Source organism: Onychostoma macrolepis, chromosome 15 (assembly GCF_012432095.1).
Source record: "Onychostoma macrolepis isolate SWU-2019 chromosome 15, ASM1243209v1, whole genome shotgun sequence".
NCBI classification, from domain to species: domain Eukaryota; kingdom Metazoa; phylum Chordata; class Actinopteri; order Cypriniformes; family Cyprinidae; genus Onychostoma; species Onychostoma macrolepis.
The window spans coordinates 6,278,426-6,302,533 of record NC_081169.1 but is presented as its reverse complement, the minus strand read 5'-3'; the positions used below and the strand labels follow the sequence as shown (position 1 = coordinate 6,302,533).

Genomic DNA, 24,108 nt, shown 5'->3' with positions numbered 1-24,108 from the left:
AGTAAACACAAATACTGGGTAAAACAATCCATTCCCTATAAACCAATCTAAACGGGTTTTGTCATCATTTAAGATGATTTTCCAGCCTGATCGAACCAGTGCTCAGCTATGAACATGTCAAGATTCCGTCTGCATCAAATATCCATGCAAAAATCTGAACTGATGCACACAAATACATACACTAAAGGACGCAGCCAAATCATTGAGTTCATTCAAGGTGTTTAATTAAGTAATTGTTCACAATCCACAAGTCAGAAACATATAGAAACAAAACCTTCAAATAAGGTCAGTTACAAAAAAAGAAATCTGTGTCGCAAACAACAGATTTCCTTACAGAAATTATAGAAACAAGTAAGAATCGTTCATTTGGATTCAATTTTGCAAAAACTATGAAAGAGATCAAAACAGGGCTAAGAGATACGGTGGCATTTGTGGATTTGACAATTGATGTACAGCTGTCAGTAAAATCTGTATAGCTATTACTTAAGCATTTTAGCAGCACCTGTTTGACATTTCAGGAACATCACATTTTGCACATTGAGTTGAACAAAATTGTGCATTGACCTTCGCCTATCATTTCCACACACAAAGTAAGACAAAATACAAAATCAAATGTAAAAAGAAAATCTGATTTAAAAGAAGATAATTGAACAAATCCTATTCCGTGCACACAATCTAACCCATTTTAATTAGATAAAGTGATCAGACAGTTGATTTCATGGTGGATTAAAGGGTTGCACATTGCCCTTGTTAATATGTTTAATCTCTGAAGGACGTGGCTGCAACATTCAGCCACAGGTAGCGCCGTTACCCTTTCCCATATGGCATAGGGTGTGATCGTAATAATAATGTAAGTCTACCTGCTAAATGTGCTTTTCAGAATCTCGTAATGACCGAAGAACTGTTGCTTCACTTTACTATGTTTCATATGGCTAATTGTGATAAACGGTAACATTCCTGCAGTTCTCCTGTAATAATGTTTCCCTGGTTAGCAGAACGGGTTCTGATTTCTCATGCTACTTTCTCTGTGTATAAACGTTGGTTTTTAGGATTGCACAGATCCTGAGTTATAGTGGCGTTTGTTGATGCGATTTGTCCTGTGATGGTGCAGGTACGAGGGATGAATGACTCGTCTGCCCTTTTGCCTTTGCCAAGCGCTAATCCAATGTTTATACGGCCGTGTAAGCAGCTGGGAGTGATTAGGAGCGGCGACTCTTCTTATTCCTGAGAGATTAGTACGGCTTGTGCGGCGGGTGTCAAACACCCCTGGCAGCACACGTGGAGTTGTAATTGGTTAAAGTTCCACCCCAGACCCCAGTTTTATAATGCCGTTTTATAAAGGGAAAGGGAAAGGGAAAGCGAAGCCTATTTGTGATTTTAAAAACTTCTTTTGAGCAGTTTGGAACTACAACAGTGGTTATTAAGCAAAGGACAACAGACTAAAACGGCATCATCTCATTTAACTGTCCTTGCTGAAATAAGGGACTGATCATGAGCCAGAGCTCTAGAGGAAAACCTGAGCTGGCAATGGAAAAGTGCGGTTGGGACACGGGCGTTGGTGACTGTGGGTGCCGTGATTTCTGGCAGACGCTCAGAGAGCATTCTGGGACATGTGATGATCATTCAAAAAGGATTAACGTGAGATTAGAACGATTGTTTTTCCTGAGCTAACGGGGAATGAACTTGACTCTGTTGTATTCATATGTAAATCTGTGTAGCATGATTGCTGTAAAAATCTTTTGAGCACTGCCAGGAGAGACTCTTTAGACTGATGTTTTATTCTGATTATACATCCCGAAAACATGTTTGTAAAAGGTTCGGTTATCAAATAATTTACAATTTATCAGTAGTTTTTTGTTTTTCAACTCTATAAAACATGGGCAAACTTTCAACTGGCTTTTGCAAAGACACTGTACATTGAATAATAATTGTAGAAAGAACATCTGTTACCATTTTTAAAAATCTGTTGCCTGAGACATCTTTTATTCTTTTCTGGGTGTTTAATTACCATTATGACTTTTTGAAATATCAGCATTTAATGTCTTCATCTCACATTTAAGATGACGATCAGTGGCAGTAGATTAACGTCATACTGTCAATTAAACACGCAGGTTGCTTACTTACACATCGATTATATTTCACACTTTTTGTGAAACAGTTATTTTCTACAAAATTGTCTGGCAGTGACTACAGGATGCGTGGAATCATAAAAATACTTTTTGACCCTCGTGTCAAAAGTTTGTGCTGAAAATCAAGTGTTGCATATGTTTGTAACAAGATTGCCGTCTGCGTAGTTTAAAATACCTGCTATAGTCTTAAAATTTAGTTTTGGCCCATTAATGCCTGAAATATTTACCATTTTACCCAGTTTTCTAATCTAACCATGCCATTTACTTGTCCCTGCTTTTCTGTTTCATAAAAAAGAGCGAAATAAAAGAACAAAAACATGCTTTCCATATCAGTTACACATGCTTTACAGTAATTGAACAACCCATTCACCAAAACCCAAGTTGCATATAACAAAACTTTGGCAAGTAAAGCCACATTTTACTTCAAATCCTAATTCTGCTCTTTAAATACCCCCTGCTGTGTCCCTCATATTACAGCACTTTAAAAAAAGAGTAACACATATAAACACAAGCTGGAATAAATAAAAAGAAGAAACAAAATCTGACATTGTCCTTTTTTGTCTAGTATTCAAACTCTGATATAGGTTTTATAAAAATAGACTGAGGAGAAGAGTGGATTGAGCACATGAAGAAGTTCTCACTTGGGGAAGCAATCTTCATAATCTCTGAACTGCACTTGAAAATAACATGCTTGGAAAGATGCCCTTTAATGCTGCATAGTTACAGAGGTTATGATTTTGGCAGAGTTACTATTTTTGTAGGTCAGAATAAAAGAACTGGAATTCTCTAACACAGGAGAAAGAAACAGATATGCTTGGTCCCAAGTGTAGGGTGCATTTCATTTCTACCCCACACAATAATGGCTATAGTCCCATATCATTTAATGGTCCCGACTATTAGATCTGCAGAAGATACAATCAAACTTTTGTGTTAAGAAAGATTGTTGAGCCTTACTTTCAGCCATTACTATTTATATGTTCTGATTAAATGAAAAGCGAGTCTTGTTTTCCAGTAAAAAATATCTAAAACCTCTTTAAAACTGAATTTTAGGTTTAGTTGACTCTTTTAAAATTTGAATTTTAAGATTAATTTACCTGAGAACCAAATTTGGTTAAGAGAACCAATATATTTTTGTTTTTGTTGGCATTTTGTGTTGTTTTACGCAAACCTCATTAAATTTGTGATAGATTTAGTTCTATGCTACAAAAATACTGTTTAATAAATTGCTGGCAAATGCCAGGTGAATTTACAGCGTGTACCAGCCCTAAATATTTATTAATGTCCATGGAATTGTATTTGCATTTAAATGAAAAATAACAGCAGTAGTTGTTTGTATGTCTTTGAATTGCATCACTTTGTTGAGGGTCATATTATTGCAGTACTGTTGCAGTTCCTAATAAACTGGCAAGTAGCTTCGTTTATGTACTTGCCAATCACATTTACCGCTTGATGAGTGTTAATTTTGTACCCTGGGTCTAAATGCAATCATGTTCTCATCTTGGATGAAGTACAGAAAAGTCCACAATTGCTTCTAAGTTTTTACGGATCATTTACGAGCTGTTTACATTTGCAGTAAAACAAATGTGACATGCTTTGGACGCCTCATAAATGTGGCCGATTTTATACCTCTCATTCAATTTAGATGTAAACAACAATATCCATCCTCACACAGACTTCTGGCCTGAATCAGAACTGTGGCTAAACTGCACTTCATGTCAAGCTAAACATAAACACACACTTTCCTGTGAAAGACTTTTTTTCTGCAAGAACTGCCAAAGTCAGGACAATTGTGTTACTATTAAAGGGCCTCTGCAGTTTCCTCTCCTTCTCTCTGTATCTTGTCTGACAGTGTTTTCTGTGTCTGCGGTATGTCAGCGAGCTGGTCCGTGTTAGTTGCACTGTGTTCTGTCTACACGGGGTTGTTTTATGTGCACGTGCTGAGTGGAGTCAGGACGGTGTAGGCACAAGTACGTTCTTTAGTGGGCCTAGTGCTAAAATTGGCTGAATGACAACTGAAATGTTTTTTGTGTGTGTTCGTTAGAGATGTTACACTCTGCTTTAACCCACACTGTGTAAACAAAGGCACACAGTGGATCACAGCTACATACACGCACATACCTACGCACTTGTCATCGATCTTATTTCGGATGGACACTAATGTCCTTCCCAGAGTGAGTTTCTCCTTTTATCCACTCTTCCCATCCCCACAAAGTGCAATGCATACATATATTTTTTCTAAGCTTCTTCTTTTCTTAATAGTAAAGGCATGCCGATTAAACACGTGACGAGAAGAAAAAAGCTAATAAAAACACTATAAATTGATCCTTTTTCCTAATAACACACACAGAACATCGATTTTTCATTTCAAAAGTCATTTGACAGATAAAGCTTTGTAAACATGCCTTTGAAAGATACCTTTATGCAAATTTTTGATAATAAATTCATCTGTTAAAAACATTTGGATACATGAAAACCTTTCTTCAGTTCTTTTTACGGGTGTCCCTATCAAGCATTTATAATAACACACAAGACTTCCTTTGTTAATCATGTTCACCAGAGAGACCATGCTGTTTAGCTAGGCTTTTTAAAATTTATTTATTTTTTTTTTGCTGGTGCACAGCATGGCTATGCTTCTCCACCGGTTAAACCAGCAATAACCAGCATAAACCAGCCTTGGCCCAGCATGGAAATTCTTTTCAGCAGGGTTGGCTCTCTTTCCCAATAAAGATAAATAATCTACCTTTGCAATAAACTTTTAAATATGTTTTAAATAATATTCTGAAATAAACAGTCATTTAAGTTGATGGCACCAACCTTTGCAGAAAAAGTATAATCTTAAAATGAACAAAAAGGAATCTGCGATTTCTAAACTCTTTCAAATTTGGTCACATACATACATATAAACACACATTCATGCACCACAAGAAGGATGAATAGTTGATTGGAACACGTAACAGTGGGTGTCTTTATGGAAGGGCACACTTTGCGTGGAGGTAATAATCCTCTCCTAGTCTTTTACGACAACCAGAGAGAGATTACAAAAGAAGATGCTAATGTTTGTTCAATCAAATGTCAAAGTGAAGGTGCCACTGCTGTAACAATGTTTATATCCCGCCCTTTGTTTGTTTTAGGCCGATGCACTGCCAGGAGAGCAAACCTAAACAGTATTCTTCTTCTGGCACCATCTCAGCGACAACGGTTGAGGAAAGTAGGAGGTTATTGTCATGCTACGCTCTCCTGCTAACTATCCTTCTTTTTCCTCTTTCCTCAAGATGCGAAAGTGAGAAAAGTGGGAAAACAGACACAGATTCTTTCATTTCCATTACATTCTGTGTTAGACCTCCCATCCCCTTCCTGTATCGTACCTTACGCTCTTCACCCTTCCATTGATCCTTGTGTTCAAAACTCAAAAATTGCCTTTTATGCCCTGTCTTCACATGCTGTTCCAGAAGCCTAACATTGTGCAAACTTCCTCAAACATTGTCATATGGCATAAAGAGGGAGGGAGTGGCTTGTGGGAAAGGGGTGTGGCTATGTGGAGCCCCTCCCCTTTCCCATTATAAACATTTGCACAAGTACCATAACCGCATTCCACTCTGCTCCACTGCTTGTGACGCCATATTTAGGTGAATGGAGATCAGACATAAGCAGACTCGCTGGACTGGGTCCTGCCCAGGTTTGGCGGTTGTGACAGGTGGGCCATGTCCTTTTTGCGGATCTCACAGATGGACTTCCTGCGGGCTTGCACACCTCGAATGGCAGCCTTGATTTTCCTCCAGCCGAGGTGGTTGAGCTCGGCAAGGTTGAGCACGACGCAGATCCCACTCACTGCGAACATGAACACTAGGAAGACCGTCTTCTCAGTGGGCCGTGATACGTAGCACTCCACCTCCTTCAGGCAGGGGTAGCGGTCACACTCAAAGATGCCGGGGACACTAAAGCCATATAGAAAATACTGTCCCGCCAAGAAGCCTATCTCCAGTGCGTTGCGGAACACGACTTGGATTATGTAAAAGCGAGAGATGCCCTCTTGTCGTCGTACCTTGGAGCTCTTGCTATGCAGGAGGCCTCTTGGAGCATTTGGGATCTCCTTTACTTCTAAGCAATCAGGTTCATCTTTTCCACCACCACTGTCAGAGTGCTGCACCAAAATGCCATTAATGTTGCGTAGTTTGCGGGTACCCTCACGACTGTAGTCCCTCTCCACCATTGGGTAGAGGAAGGAGTAGCGACGGTCACGTTGTTTGGCCGACTGATGCACTGAATAGGTGATGAAGCACAGGCTGGGCGTGCAAACAAGGATGATCTGGAAGACCCAGTATCGGATGTGGGAGATGGGGAAGGCCTTGTCATAGCAGGCCTGGTTGCACCCAGGTTGGAGAGTGTTGCAGATAAACATGGTCTGCTCATCCTCATAGACCGTTTCACCTACGATGGCCACAATCAGGATACGGAATATCACCACAACCGTCAGCAGAATCCTGGTGGAGAGGAAAAGAGGGAATGTGATTTGATGTGCAATATAAACAGGCTCCAAAAAAACATTTCCTCAGTTTCTTCCATTGATGTAATTTGTCCCTTATTTAGGCTACCAGCTAATTAGCATTGCAGATGTTCGCATTTGCTATTCAAATGTGCGTTTTTCACTTCCAAGACCAACTTTGCACATTTAATTAAGCGCTCTAATTTTGAAACAATTCTGCTCTCTCAAGCTCTAATTATAGCTCCTTCTGCACCGTTAAACTCTGTTAACATGGTAACCTGTATTATTGGTACAATAACTTGTGTCGGTGCTAGTCTCTATACTGCTCATTAATTTGGTAGCATGATGGTAGTCAAACCTGTTCTCTTCTATTTCCCATAGCAACAGTTTAGATTTTACACCTCAGTTGTCACTGTCGTTAGGGCTATTTCTGTACCAGTGTTTGATTGAGCAAGAGAGAGTAAGAGAGAGAGATGGACAAAGAGAGAGATTACATATGTTTGTAAGGGAAGGCAGGAATAAAACAGATTGAATTCGTGCATCAGTGGGTTTGGACTTACGCTCTACATTTAAGATGATTGGCTCTGTAAGACTGCTTTTGTATATGGGGTATTTGCATATTTTCTTCTAGGTTCTGTAATTGTGCACATTTGGATTGCTTTGTGCAAAGTGGAGAGTGGATATGGCATGCATTTTCTTAAAGGCAATTCCCATCCACTTCAACCAAATTTCATAGGCTTGAAAGGTTAGGTTCACGCTCTACCCAATTCTGATATGGTTTTCATCTGTAGGACGGACTATCCACTCTGTTTTTATGGAAGTAATGAAATCAGATTTATTATTCAGAGAGCATAGTCAATATCCAGTATATGTAATTTTGTTACCATAGCAATGACTTTAGCATCAATCTGACTCCCAAAAGAGAAAAGAGAGTAGCTGTCGGTGTGGACAGAGGAGACATTTTGACATCTTGACAACATAAACACCAACACAAGCTCTCACTCTGAGCGAATACAGACACAGTTTAAACACCACTGTGGTTTGCGCGTGTATTCAGTGTTCTGAATATTAAAAAAAATTGCTTAAAAGAAATTCAAAATCTTGAACTGACCAAACTTGTAAGGCATTTTTAAAAAATCTAACATGTTCTGATTGCGAACCACATAGATCTGGTTTTTAAAAAAAAAGGCATAAAGCAGATCAATTTTAAATAAAAGACATCTTTGCAATCATGGCAGCATACTTCATGATTAATGTTATGAATGTTAGATGATGCATAAACTAACATTAACTAACGAGTCATACATTTATTACACTGTTTATTAATATTTGTTAATTTTAGTTAATGAAAATACATATGTTCATTGTAAGTTAGGTCATGTTACATAATGTTAACAACTGGAACCTTATTGTATTGAACTGATTATTTGAAACATTGTGTTCTTCAGAAAACATTTTACCAGATACTGCTTTGTGTCCCAATCTCATTAATTTTTAAATCAGAGTCAGCATCACTTGAGCATGCCAGACATCCCAGACCTCAGCAGACACAAACACAGTCAGAAATAACTCCAATCGCTTGTTTATGCAAACGTGTTAGAGTACATGACCAGTAATGAACTATCTATGCAGAGGTAAAAACCCTAATCAACCATTTGTAGACTACATCTGCTTATCGATTCAATAAAGTGATATATCAGTGATAATGTATATCAGGCAAAGCTGATCTTGACTCAAAACCACATCTCATGCATTGAATCGTTTTGAGCTCACTCTTTATGCATTAGAACATTAAAAAGCACTGGATGAAGTTGCAAACGCATTTTATTATTTGCAAGCAATTGGGGGGTCTTTATAATTCAATTCATTATTATTTACATCTGCATGTGAAGTTTGTGAATGTCTCTATTGAAGTATCAAAAGACTAACAGTACATGTAAACACTAAAAGTGCCAAAAATGCAAATTTTCCAATTCTGATATGTCTACAGAAATTAAACTAATACTCCCTCTGTATTATTTACTTTTGTTGTAAATATTTGGGTGCTGTAAAGTTGAATCTTAATGGGTGTTTTTCCATTTTAATGGTTTTCTAGGTGCTTTCTAGCTGTGTAGTAGGTGTCACATCAGGTAAGTGAATAATGTGATTGGAGCCCTCACTTTTGATGGATTTATTCACTGCGTTCTTGTTCCAGCTGTGAGGTCATAGAGGCAGCTTTAATCTGCACCCAATCAGCCACAGTGTTTTCGTTTTTCTGGGCCCAGCCTGAGTCTGTGGCTGGACAGGAGGCAAAAACGTACACCACTCTATTGTAAATTCTTTCCACTAAAACTTTCGTGCTTCATGAAAAAAAAAAAAATGTATAAAGACAATTGTAAAAGTAATCAATATGACTTAACTGAGTGTTTTAATCCACGTTGTCTATGATGTTTTGAGGGACAGAAAGGGACAGAAATCTCTCGGGTTTCATTAAAAGTATCTTCATTTGTATTTCCGAGATTAATGAAAGTGGGGCTTGAACTGGCAATAGAGGCCAGGGGAGTGAGGTTTACCTGTACAGTTACATACAATACCATCTGACCACTATCACAAATGCATATAGCAATCTTGTCAGACAAGTAGCATCTTTCAGTTCCTCCCCTTTAAAGCATCCCACTAGTCAAGCTAGGCATACTACTTATACTATTATTTATACTTATTTGCTTTTTCCCCGTACATTAAACCTTGATTTTTGAACACTGAAAACAAAATGACACACTGCTTTAAAATGATGGCTGTTAAGGGAAAACAGGTTTCAAATGGACATCACATGTGCCAGCAATGCTCTATTGCAGGTTTCTCTAACATTTCATCACATGGACATGAAATCCAAACCCACCAAAGATTAAACTGATTTCTTTGGTGACTTTAATAAGGTGTGTAATTCCTTGTTTTATGCTTTTGCAACTCATTGCAAGCACTGTGCACTTTGTAGGAGTGTGTTGTCTTTGTGTGGTTAAGCGTAGGCAGCAAGATTGATCAAAAGAGTCCATGGAATGCTGGGAGAAAGGAAATTGCAGGGAATTGCACATGTACACAGGCACACACAACACTGACAAATAATATGAGATTTTCGTGAATAAAAAACTGCCAATGTGGTCAAATATTTCATCAGAGGATGGATTATATAATAGCGTCCACATGCAAAACCCACAACCTTTAATCTGTACTAGAGCCAATAGAGGGATTCTTGCATTACGAGTTCTTTAATGCCATCCAATAGCTTTAGATTATGTATTCCCCAACCCCCACCCACTCCTCATTCTTTCCCCTCGTGCTTTCTCTCTCTGTCTTTTTTTAATCTCTTTTCATTTTCCTCCTGTCTGGCTCACCTGTTCTATGTCTCTCATCAGTTTCCTTAATCCAAAAACACATTTAGGGGCTATTTTAGTCACTTCTACACTGAGGAAAAAAAGGGCTAAAATGACTTTATTTGTTGATTTAATTTCTCAAATTATATTTATAATTTGAGTTTTAAATTAATATTACAGTTTTTCTCAATCGATTTGACACTTTTCTCCAATGCAATGTACTTGTTCTCAAAACAATTAGCACAGCCATCCAAACACAAAATCATCTTAACCAAACAGTTCAACTTCACTGCAAAATGAAGCACTGCAATTTTTTCTAGTAATGCATTTATTAAAAGTAAATATTAACATCAAATCTATAGGTTTGTTCTCTAATGATTATAAAACACATTCAGCTGTAGATGCACAAATACACTAATGAAAATACATGTTTATTCCAATTCTTCAACAGGGAGTTTTGTTATCTAAACAAACAAACAAAAAAAGTTGTAAAAATGTAAAGAATAGTTCTCCAACTCCTATTACCCATCTGAAAAACTAATTGCCCCTTTAAACTTAAAATCTGTTTGTTATTGTGGACCACCATGTCAACAATGCTCCTGTTCCGTTCAAAATAATCTTGATTGCCCATCACCTGAATGATCTCAAACTTGAATTCTGAAAAATGTGTGGACATTTACAGTAAATAACAGAAGTTTTCCCAACATCTGTACTGTCAACAATCATAGCACAAGTTTTATTACTCTAAAGCAATTGTGATAAATGTGTAAACGATTAGGAAAACTGCATTTCCTGTGTTGAGTGTATGATTAATTGAGTAGTTATCAGTTTAGGGCCAATCGAAAATACACCATGTTCATTTGATATAAGGACAAATGACAGAGCTCTGTTTGTTGTGTTTGGACAAATGGTACATAAATGTTTGTGATTTGTGTATTTTAAATTATTTTAAAGTATTGGTTGGTTGTATTAACTATTATGAAAACATTTGAGAGTTTTGTGCACATTGTTTTGAGAAAATTATTTGCGTGATTTGTAATTTGTATGAAATGAATGAAAACGTACAATCTGTTTAGGACAATCACAAAGTGTTCAGATCACTGTGTTAACTGTTTCGAGAACAGTAACCTGAGTTTGGAGAAATGTGTCAAATCGATTGAGAAAAACTGTAACTTAAAAAAAACATTTAATATGAATCAAAAATATTTATTTTTCAAAGACTAAAACATGAAAGCAATATGTTAGATTTAAGGTTTAGATGAAACCGTAAATTTTGATTTAATATTAATCAAAAATATTTATTGTTCAAAGACAAAAACATTAAAGCAAAGTAAAAAGATTACTTCTTATAAAGATATAGCCATTATATTTTCTTTAGACATAAACCTGTATGTTAATGCAGTTCAGTCTAATATTTTTGTGGCTTTATACTATTGAATTTCACCATTTAATTTCATATTATATTAATTTTATGTTATTTTCATTATATTAATTTCATTAGTGAAACTTTTTATTATAGCTAATTTAGCTATAATATGAAAGTAGAATTTTCACTTTTGATAAAATGAAAAACATTTTGTGTCTCACTTTATATTAAGTGGCCTTAACAACAACAACAACTACTACAATAACTTCTGTGTACTTAGATCAAAAATAAGTACAATGTACTTATTGTGTTTATATTGCATTACAAAACACAGGTGATGTTAAGGACAGGTTTGTGTTCTCGGTAGGTTTTTAGGTGTTATTATAAATGTAATTACAGAAATTAATTACAGCTGTAATTACATGTAGGTATTCTTTAAAATATAAGTACAATGTAAAAACATGTATGTACACAAAAATTGCATTGTACCAAATGATTAATTTAAATGTAAGTACACGGTAGTTAAGGCCACTTATGCAACATATTTTCTTTTATGTAATTCTTTTATGAAAAAAATCTGTTACATTATCAACATGAGCCTATACAATGAGCCTTATTCACTTGACTAATATTTCTGAATAATACACTGCAAGCACTTCAGTTCACTTCACTTTTTGTTCAGTCTAAATATGTGGAGAAAAGACATGCCACTTGATATCAAGTGTCTCTACCACTTGCCTTTAATGCCACTGACTGACTGTGTATGTTTTAGTAGTACGGAGGCGTGAAGCCGCTCAGTCCATGAGGGAGAGAACCCCCCAAATCTCCCCCCATCAGTGGTACCCACAGCATCACTCTGCCTCCCGCTGCCTGTTACCATGGCAACAACACATTGCAGAAAGCTGGCGAGAACAAGGGAAAGGGGAGTGAGAGAGTGATTTTCACTTGGTTATGTGGTAAGAACCTGCTATATTGAGAAGTCGCAGTCTATTCAGACTCTATTTCGGCTCTAGCAGCATGCTGTTTCACTGCCTCTGATAGCAGCAATTACACTGGCATGCTGATGGCTCTGATTAAGACAACATAAAGGAGCTAAGAGGCACAAAGACGCAGGATGTTTTGACATGCATTCTTCCTAATGCAACAAACCATTACGTCGTTCAGTTTCACACAGTTCTTTCTGTTCCTGCTGCTTCAGAAAAAAAAAGGAGAGGAAAAAAGGAAAAATGCAGAAATGACGGTCCCTCCTTTTGTCATTTTAGTGGCTGAATCAATGAAATCTGAAAGCTCGTGCTCCAGCGCAGTTCTAGCTTGTGGCATTTTCAGCTAAGCTGTGGACTGTGAAGTGTGACTGGGATCTTTTTTTCTTTCCCCCCCATGCATAGCTTACCATTGCTTAAATTACTGCATTAATTAATTGTCTTAACTGTTTAATATTCCATTTTGATTTTCATCTTGCTCCCACTTCTCTGAGGCCATAATAATATAACGCATATACAAATGTCTGTATGCATAATCTATGGGTGTATAAAGGCATTTTATACATGGCTTGGAGGGTTGGGAACTGCGTTATTTCAAAAATGCATTTCAGTACAAATACAAGTACTACTTGCTTACTAAAATGTAATCAGTAACATACTACAAATACAATAACATGGATTGGATTCGCCACATGTATGTCAACTATGACTTTTAAGACTTACATGCCTTCTGAACATACAATGTTAACATTAAAATTGAACTGTTTTATCTCAGAAATAGCAAATTATTGCTGCATTTTCAATCATAGTGATTTGCATGGGCAAAGGTACCAATAGTTTGAGCATGACTGTGGTGTTGAAGAGCTGAAGGCTGAAGGCCTCCTCAGAATGTTCACTCTCATGGACCAATCAGCTGAACTTACTTGTTTGTCAACAGACATCCATGGAATCATTTTAGAATAGCAAATAATTGTACACATTATATATCTACAAAATGTATGTATATGAGTGGAATAGTCAACTTCAGCGAATTATGAAAATGAATGCAGTAGTTTTCAGTAATTATAATGGTCCATTGTAAAATATGCTCTGAGTATTACTCGGACCTTTCATATAATTTTGGGCACGAATAAAGCAGTATATTACCTGTACTATCAATTTCCCATGGTCCATTCTGTGTTGAGACAGACCTATATCACGATTGCTATCTTTCTCACATTATATTCTGTCAATATATTCTTAAGAAATGATAATCAATTTATCTGATCTCCAATTAATTATATGTATTTTGTTTTAATATAATACATCAAATTAATGGTATGTTTTGAAAAAAATGAATGTTAAAAACTGATTCAGGAACCTGTTTCATTGCTATTTTATTGTGTAAAAGAGGAATATACAAATAAAATTGGATAAAACTTTTTAAGAATCAGTTGTCACTATTAACTAGCTTGCACATTATTAGCTGTTTATTAGTAGTTATAAAGCACTTATTAATGCCTTATTCTGCACGATCATATTTTAGACCCCTTAATCCTATATCCCATACCTAAACTTAACAAGTAACTTACTAACTATTAATAAGCAGCAAATTAGGAGTTTGTTGAGGCAAAAGTCATAGTTAATAGTTAGATATTAGTGAGAATTGGACCTGCATCACGCAACCAAAATTCTCCAAAATCACATTAAAATGTGACATTTTGATATTTATTTTGTGAGACTGAGCTGTTCGGTACAATGGTTATACCAAAGTACCATGGTATCCATCACTACAGTATTTTTGAAAGGGACTTCCTTCCACATGCCCTTATATAGAGGATGGCTAGGCTCCATATCTCTCCTCTCTCAGCAGAAGGACAGAGGAGAAAGAGAGGAGAGGAAGGAGAGGAAGGTCTCTACGCAAGGTTTTGTGCCAGGACGACCATCCGTTTACCCGCACTGACTTCCAGAATCCTGCGTGACACACATGCACACACGCAGCCACGAGTCAGCAGCAGGAAGTGACCACTGAGTGTCCTGGGTCAATTTTTATCTTGTACTCGAAAAGATTTGCGTTTACTTTAACTGAGAGCTAACAGAAAGCTTTTACAGCTCTTTATATGCATTTAGGTGAAGCGTCAGTGAGTACATTTGGCGGTGATGTATGTACATTGCATAACCTGGATTCTGCCAAGGTTTGCAATGTTTTTCTGTCTCAACCTTTATTGTTTTAATTCTGCTGGTCTGAAAAACAGCATCCCTTTGGATTATACTGCTATGCTTATGTATGCTCCGTTTGTGTGTCACTGAGTGGAATTATACAGGGTTTACGCACATCTTACGCACATCTTATGTACTCATCTCTCACCGTGAAGTCACATCCTCCCTAGACTCTGGCTGTGTTGCAAGATATGGGATATTTGTATCCCATATATCTCTGACTTCCGACTGAATGACTAAGCATTCCCCTGCCCAACACTCGGATGATGATGTACAAGAAAATAAAATAACAGTGCAACTCTTATCTTAGCAGACATGTAATGTCTACAACTAAATTGAGGGGAGAATACACAATGCTATGATTATCTAACGTGTCTGGTGCATTTTATTTGCTTAAAAGTGCATCTCCTTGGGTGAGCCATGTACATCTGCATATCAGCATAGTTGATGGTTTACATTTTCTGCCAGAGTTTACAGTACGCCTTTAAGTGGTCCCTAGGCGCAAATTCCAACTTTCCAAGGCCTTGTCCACACTAATACGTTTTCATTCGAAAATGCATCCTTTTCTCTCCGTTTTGGCCTTCCATTCACACTGAGACAACGTTTTTGTCAAGGAAAACAGAGCTTTTTGAAAACGCTCTCCAAAGTGGATAAATTTGAAAATGCCGTTTTCGCATTGTAGTGTGGACTATGAAAACAGAGGCTTTTGAAAAAGATGACGCATGTTTAGTCATGTGACATATATTGTACCAATAGACATCTGTGTGTGTAAATACTGATTAAAAAAATGTGTAGCCTAAATATACTTGTAAGTCGCTTTGGATAAAAGCGTCTGCTAAATGCATGAATGAATGAATGAATGTGTTATACTGCTATTGTGCCTGTTGTGTGCTATTCACTTTAACAGTATTGCTACAGATGTGTTACTTCTGATGACAGAAAATTTAATTTTGGCAAAACATGAGGGCAGCTGCATTTTAGATTAGACAATCGTGAGTGCGACCTGAATGCGTCAGTGAATGGTGAAAGATTTTCCTAAAGAAAATGAGCATGAAAACCTGTATTGTCTCAGTGAGCTTTTTTGAGGTTTTACGCATGCGCACTAAAGCGAATTTAACGTTTTCTGACGTTTCGGTGTGGATGAGAAACTTCTGGAAAACGCTAGTGCGTTTTAAAATGAAATTGCCGTTTTCAAATGTATCCGTATTAATGTAGACGTAGCCCAAGTTGAATGCAACACACATTATGTCTGTCTGTAATGAATGGAGATGGATTTGTCAACATCTAATGAGGCTAACAGCAGTTAGAGATTTCAATGCTAATATTGATCCGAGGAGGGAAAGTTAGGGTAGTTGTAAGGATCACAGTATCAGTCACTTGAAGAAACCAATGCCTTATCACATGGTTAACAGATTTGTCACATTCAACCGCATTATTTGCTGCAATACCAAACCTAGACTACAACTCCATCATCATTCACCAAAATCATCACAAACCAGAAATATCGGAAATATGTCAATACAGACTTATTAAAACCAAGCTGATGTTTGTACATTTTTGTAATGTGTAAGAACGAAAATCACAAATTAATTTCAATAGTAGTTCAGACTCAGTACTATTTTTGCTTCTCAAGACAAAGACCCCAGTAATCTTAGAAATAAAATACCTCTGTCACTGTGCCTAGATTTGCCAAGACACCTACTTCTGCCTAAACCTAACCTTAAACCAAGAGTTTTCAATATGAAAGGTATTTTGGTAGACATTCTACTGACTATAAGTAACTTACTGCTTAATATCTGCTCACAATTTTGATGGTGACCTACAAACATTCTACCGCCTATAAGTAACTACGCAAGTACTTCAACTTATTCTACTAACCCTATGTAGTTGCAAAGTTACTTATAGTTAGTAGAATCTTTAAAGTAGACTGTTGAAATAAAGTGTAATTAAATGATACACTTTTATGTCTTTTTTTCTGCTTCTATTTTAATTTTAGAAACATCTGAATGAAGTGATAAGTATATTATTGGGTGTATAGGATTGTTGCTATGGAGAAATATTTATGCCAACCCTCCTACATGTTTGCCACATATGTGAATGTGTGCATACTTGTTAAATTACGTATATAAGGCAACAGGAGGCTGACGTGCCCCTGAAAGAACGCTTGTCTCACTAATATGATGTGTTAGTAAATGGTGACATACTGTTGGACAGGCGCCTGTGTGTGTGTGTGTGTGTGTGTGTGTGCGCGGTGGATGATGAATGTGTGTGTGATCTAGTATTTGTTTTCACTTTGTGTGAAAGCAGTTACATGAAGATTTTGCTTGTGATGTTGTACAGTCAGTGTGTGTTTGTGTGTATAATGGTTAGTGGTCTGTAAAGTATTACCCTTTTACAGATTTTACAGAGTTGTTTAGCCTCGGTCTTGAGAGACGTACTCAAGAGACGTACAGTATCAGCTCTAAACCTCATTTTGTGTTATATTGGTTCTGACAACCATCATGTGCTTCTCCTGTCCTCACAGGACCTTCTTTCCCTTATTATTTCACCGTCCATGAGCAGCCTGAGGTTTTGATGCGGTTCAGAGTGATAAGACACTGATTTATGCTTTATTTGTTCAGGAGAGGCAGTTAGATGTCATCCCAGATCCCATAATTCTTTGCGGTAAACTGCCACACACCTCAACTTCAAAATCTGACTGTAAAAATTATATTGTCTTTTTTATTATGACTGTGTTGGCAGAATATCTGTGATTTATTTCCCATGAAGACATTTGCTAGGTGATGTGCTACCATAAAGCTTTACACTTTGAACGCAGCACAGTAGCCACTTCTGAAGCGGTATGGTTTTTTAGAGGAACAATCCCCTTTAAATGCAACCGTTTCGGGTTTATGGTTTTCATTTATATGGAACCAAGAGGCAGAGGTGGCATATTTTTGTAGGTTTTTTTTTATTTTATTTAACTCTGCAATGTAAAGAGGGCATAATTATATGTTTATTATTAATTAAATGTACGTACAATCTAATTAAATCTCATTTGCACATATTGAAAGTTAGCGTTTGGTTTTGAGGTACATGAAAACCAATGGCATTGACAACAAATGGCTTGATTTGAAATGGAATAGTTCAACCAAAAATCATCATTTATTCAAACTCATATATTATAGAACATAAAAGAAAATAGTTAGAGAAAGGTAAAAGATCACCAAAACTGTCACCTACATTCTTTCTTTTGTGTTCAGCAGAAAGTCATACGGGTTTTGAACAACATGAGGGTGAGTAAATGATGACAGAATTTTCATTTAGGGGTGAACTAATGTTTTAACAGCTTGAGCTTTTACATACAAAAGACACTTCTATATGCGCTAGTCATTTTTCTCTTTTTCTTTTGTGTTAAATGCCTCTTATTTTAGTCTGTCCTCTGAATTACTAATCACGCTTTGGCATAACGTCTGTCTTCACTGTGTATAATCTTGCTGTAACAGAGATTGAAGATGATTGTGTCTACAGTATACATTTGTAGTGTCTAATCTGAATGAAATCCGTATTGATGTTGAGTGGCAAACGGATTGATGATTTGGAAATGTGTGTCACAACACATCTCCTTCGAGGCTTCATGTTATTTCTTTGCACAGAATCAAATGCATAACCAATATAATCCAAGGGCTAAAAGCGACAAAGAGATGAAAACGTGGATGGAGGGCTGAGAGAGACTGGAAAAGCAGGACGGATAACAGCCAACAGCCTGTGGTTCAGGAAGTCTCAGTGTGAGTCAAGTCACGCACAAGTGTGTGTGTGTGTGTGTGTGTAAGTGAATAGAGCTGTAATGAATCTGTAAATGGATGTTTAAATATGTATAGAAATGATATGGTACAAATGGATGACTAAGCGGCCAAATATGACTGGATGGTGTGATGGACATGCGGAATGGAAAGTCAAATCCACTGTGTTTAAGGTATCAGTCTCTAAAAATACACACGGATACACATCGAGAAGCACACATGATACCCAGAAATCTGTGCAGCTATAAATACCCTATTCAAAATTGAGCATCCCTCTGCCAGACTCACTCTGTAGTGCAGAACAATTGAAGTGAGGGGATGTGGCGGGTAGGGTTTCAGGGCATTGCTGTCTCATATTTTGTGATCCCTTCCCTTTATGATGGGATTCAGTTGCTTTTGTTGGGAATGACTCTACAGTAGTGCCTCCTTCAAAAAATAAAAAATGCTATGGAATTTGCCCTATATGCATGTTCAGTCACCTCACCACACTCAACCAGAAAAAAACCCCTCTAAACTTGACTAAATTTGAATGACACTAATGTGAAATCTATGTTCGATGGATTTTCACTATAAAAAGGTTCTTGCTGTTCTTGCTGTCCATGGCTATTTCTATCGGATTTGGCTCTTAAAAATCACATTTATTGGTGTAACTTAATGTGGCCATATAATTTCAGTCCCATTGAATAATATTTTTCACTTGAATGAAATAAGTTAAATTAGATGTCACTGCGTAAAAAATGCATTTTTTCATTATCTGACAAAAACATTTCTTATACTGTTTCCATAAATATTCACTGTGAACTGTAACAGCACTGCCAACTGTCTGCTGCACATCTTACGTTGTCTGTTTCAAGACATACTTTGCTGAACAATAGCTTGTAAATGATGCAGCTGTTTAGAACAAATACCAGTTGCCCACATCCCCAACTCCCTTCCCTAAATGAGAATTTAATTGAAAACTGCCACCAATAAATTTGAAGTACTGCAAAATAAATTATCAGTTAGTTATGAGAGGATTTATTAGGTAATTATATTAGCTCAAAGGCTATAAATATGTCTGAAGCACTTGGAATTACATGACCTTAAATTGGACTTGTACATTTTCTAAAAACGTAATTACCAAGCATATTTGTAGCAAACCAAGGTATCAGCCTGATGTGTGTAATATTTTAAATAATGTAAAGATGCATGCTATACCTATCATGCCTCACTGAGGTATGTAAAACATGCATTGTCTTTTGTTGCATGAAGAATTCTGTGCTCTCGTCTTCCACAAGATGAATGAAATCAGTTTCAAATGAAATGAATCTTAAACTTTACCATTACCAATTAAAAAAAAAAAAAAACGTTTTGAATCTAATCAACTTCATATATTAGATATTTAAATCTGGGGCAGTGCTTGAACATGCAAAATTCTCATGCAGTGTCTCATTGGCTCATTGGAAATATGTGCCTCTGCCTACATTTCTGCAAAATTTAAAAATGTGCCTATACATACAAATCGCTCCAATTACACTGGAGGCAGTAAAACTCTTTTATTCCTTTTCACACAAAGCATAATTTACAGGGCCAGAGTTTTGATTAAGAAGGCCTAATTTTCATACCAGTCCATGCATAATATTATTTTATGACTTCAAAACAATTTTAACATGCTGCGAGATTTGGAAACCATTGTGGTGTCATTGCTATGTGGTTGTTCTGTGAGGAAAAAAAGCACACCTTCAGGTCTCCTACAATATTCTGGTCTCTAAATATGTCTCGGATTCCTCCTTCATGGAAGCCAAATGGCTTTTCACCTGTTTTACCATCCTATGGCTAAACATCTGAAGTTTGAACACTAAAAAATGTAAAAGTACAGGTATCATTCATGTTTGTAGCATAAAAAAAGAGCCTTGCGTTGAAGGATCTTTTTGTGGCAACCACCCTCCATAATTACACACATTCATTAACCTCCTTGTAACAGCTCACATCAGAAAACTACCCACATCACCTCAGTAATGCCAAACATAATGAATGAAACAGTCCCTTGAGACTAAGGCATACCCTGTCAGGCGTAGTGTAATTCACCATTGGCTGCCAAGCAGCCTGCGCTCACTGAAGTGTGAGTGTGGGGGCAGTGACTGGTGAATGAGATCTGATCAGGGTAATCATTCATATTCAGCCTAACAGCACCTCTATGAAAGTGTTGCTCAATGTATGGCCAGCCAAATTGATGCCAGGGCTGACAATGGCAGGAGGAAATACATGGCAAATGCCAACCTCCTACCATTTGGTCTTGTGAATGGAATGGAGAAAGACAGATTCAAGCATCTGTTGCCATGGAATCAATATGCATTCTGGGGTCTAGTGTAGCAATGAACCAGACCCTGCTGGATGAGGAAGAGTCATCCATTACATCATAACTTTGGATAGTCGTGACCTATGATGATCATATGATAAATGAAGCACTGTCAGTAGGTGAGTCACCAAAAACCTGAATGCTAAGCATCGGTAGATTGCTGTTTGGATGTCTAATACCATTTCACACCCACTGTCTCCTGGCTGACTGCCTTAATGTACACTGCTTGACAGTGTTTGCCTTCAAGATAATTTCATATGACAGGCTGAAACTAATTAGTGTATTTTTTTTAGAAAACTGCATTAGAGATTTAAGTACAGGGCACTATGGACAAAACGCTGCACACAGAAAAATGACACCTCAAACAATGTCAGATAAAACCACAAGTAGCTTTAACAAGCATCAAACAATGCATCTTTAAAAAAAGATGCAATGCTTTTTTTTTTAGATAAATCTGGCAGGACATTTGTGTTCAAAATACAAATGAATAAGAGAACGTGAGGGGCTAAACTGGAAGAAGAAATAGCATCACCCAAGCAGGCGATGTCACTTGAGGTCTCACAAGCTTCAGTGGTTCAAACATTGGATCTACTGAAGCTTGAGATTGACCAATAGGCACTCATGGTGCCCGCAGGATTAACTAAAAGCTCAGCCGCAAGGTCATTCTCTCTTTGCCATAAGCCAACATTATGGACCGATAACGCCATACAGTAGTGGTTCTTAATTCTGGTCCTGGGGACCCACAGAACTGCACATTTTGTATGTCTAATGCACCTGAATCGATTCGTCAGCTCATTAGTAGAAAGCTTTATGGACCAAGCTTGGTGTGTCAGATAAGAAAGACAAAATGTGCAGTGCTGTGGTCCCCAGAAATAGGATTAATAACCACTACATAGGAATTCTTGTAATCCACCAATATATGCCATTTCTTCTTGTATTTTCAGTTTTTTTTTTTTTGCATTTGAATCATTACGTGGTTTTGATTATTAACTTGTATCTAATACGTTTGTTCAATCAAACAGTCTCTGTGATGCCAGTTTTATCATTTGCCAGGTGAAATTTATTTATATAGCACATTGCTTTAGCACATTACTTAAGTAGTAATTACTGTTTAATTACTACTTAATAAGCCACATGGTTTGAAGTATCACTCATGTCCAGGTTTCAACAACCTGATCTCACGGAAAACGTGTCTTTTTTACAAAATGGTGATTTCAGATGAATTTGTACAATGTGAATTTTATGAAAACGTACAATTTTTAGAAAAAAATCACTAAGGTCCACCCTAAACCCCACCCCTAAACGAAACCGCAACGAAACAAATGAACAAATGTACAAATGAGATCGCACAAGTCATACAAATTAGTCACCAATTTGCAAAAATTTTACAATTGTTACAAATTGCCATTACATTGTTTGGGTTTAAAGCATTCTATCCCTAGCTAAGGCAGACACTGAAACTGACATGCTGGGCTGCGCAAACAAACAGCCCCAGTGTTTACACTTTTCAGACATTCTTAATTGCAGTTGTCTCTACACATTAAACTGGGAGAGGAGAACGTATTTAACATTAACAAATCAATTATTAGAACCTGATCAAAGGTCGGAGTTAATTATTACTTTGAGAGAACTGAACCAGATCATTGCATTGATTTCGCATTTCTTACCTTCCAATCATTGTAGAGTGCTGCTGCACAGCGGCCTCCAGGAGGCGCTCTAAAATGGTCCACTCTCCCATGGCTGGGTGCTGAAGACATCAAGGGATCACTGGACACTATAATGGACCCCCACCGATCCTTCACGTAGACCTCCGAAGAAACTACAGTCTTCGTGTCTTTACCCTTTGAGGTAGTCAGCAGCAACAGAAATGCTTTTGTCCTACAAATACTTCCGATGATGGCTCAAGAAGACACGTGCGCCCATGGTTTCGCCTTATTTGCCTTCAACAGTCTCTGTTTATTGGTTTGCTTTCCCTCGTTGGGTCTGAAGTACTCAGACGGCAGTTATCGGAGAGCTGTGCTTGTCCCTGAATGCCCTGGCATCCTCAAGTGCTTCAGCTATCTGCACTATCTTTTCCCTTTCCTCAAGCAACTCTCCAGCTGCACGGTTTTCTCATCTATACACGCACACTCACGGACAAGCTGCACCTAGCCCTTTTGTTCACCAATAAACACACACTCTCTAAGACACACACACAATCGTCCTCGTCTTGATCTCTCATAATCCACCAAGCACGTTTTCCAGGCAGTGCTGGTAGCACAATCAGACCCGCTCACGCAAACACACTCCACGCTGTGATTTAAGCACCGCCAATTGCACATCACAAACACATTTGGACAAATCAGTCAGTTTCCACACTTCCTCTCTGCTTCCTCACTGTTGCTTCCTAATGACTCTTTCTAGCCTTGGCTGTATTCTCGTTTTGTCCTCCACCAGCTCAGCTTCAGTGTCTTTCCTGCATTTTCCCCCCACTGTCAGTTTTCTCTTCCCCAGCTCACTTGCTCGCTCTGCCTCCCTCTGCCCCTGCTGTCACTATGAGCCGCTGTCTTGCCACACTCTCATTTTCTGCTTTCCTCTCCCTCCCTCCACTCTGTTCGCCTGACGTTCTCTCTGTCACTCCAGATAAGTGTGCCGCCTCCCCCCGCCTCTCTCTCTTTCTCTTTCACACACACACACACATATGCAAGTCAGTGTTCTTAAATTGTTGCACGAGTCACTACTTCAAGCAGTGGCGCCAACTGATGGCATCCTTTACTTAAACAGTTCTTCTTTGAATTAACCCTGTTCATTCACCTTTCACTCTACAAGCCTCTTTCTCTGTCTCTCATGGGCACCTGGCTTGTGCGTGTGTCCAGAGGATTAGTGTGAGCAATCATCACACTACCCCTCCTGTCCTTTCCTCTCATCCAAACACCACACAGCCAACCAAACTCTTCTTTTCATCGCAAATCCCAATCCCGATTTTGTCTGTCTCTCACAAAGGAGGAAACAGAGGTGTAGCATAAAAAAAATAGTGTGCTTTTGATTTTTTTTTACACTCACACACAGGTTAAAGGCTGATAATCTAAAGACAAACCGGAAACGAAAAAATGGGGGGAAATTAAATTACAATAAAACAGAGCAGCTTTACGCAACAGATCAGCTTCAGTTTTACAAAAGCAATCAGTTTTACAAAACAGAGCAGATTTACAACACCTTTACGCAACAGAACAGCTTAACATGTACACATTTGAACAAGTGTACACCATCTTTTTGTAACAGAGCAGACTTACACAACAGAGCAGCTCTACACCACATTTACTTTACAGAGCACCTTACACAACAGATCAGTTTTACAAGACAGAGATTTACAACACCCTTACACAACAGAACAACTTTACACCACTTTTATGTAGAAGGTTTACACAACAGAGCAGTTCTACAACACATTTACTTTACAGAGTACCTTTACACAACGGTTAAACCACCTTTACACAACAGA

General features: G+C 37.7%; 1 protein-coding gene across 1 annotated transcript; it reads right to left on the bottom strand.

Annotated features, from left to right (window-relative positions):
- Positions 1-207: 207 nt before the first annotated feature.
- LOC131554028 (gap junction delta-2 protein) lies at positions 208-23,143 on the bottom strand. The gene is made up of 2 exons (XM_058799043.1): positions 22,295-23,143; positions 208-6,610 (listed from the first exon to the last, which is right to left on the bottom strand). The coding sequence occupies exons 1-2, from the start codon at positions 22,363-22,365 to the stop codon at positions 5,767-5,769; spliced, it is 915 nt and encodes a 304-aa protein (XP_058655026.1). The 5' UTR covers positions 22,366-23,143; the 3' UTR covers positions 208-5,766.
- Positions 23,144-24,108: the final 965 nt, after the last annotated feature.

Excerpts from the sequence above, each read along its gene's own strand:
- LOC131554028 (XM_058799043.1), bottom strand. The coding sequence starts at position 22,365 with ATGGGAGAGTGGACCATTTTAGAGCGCCTCCTGGAGGCCGCTGTGCAG. Across the intron at positions 6,611-22,294 it reads CACTCTACAATGATTGGAAG|GATTCTGCTGACGGTTGTGG; the intron begins GTAAGAAATGCG and ends CCTCTCCACCAG.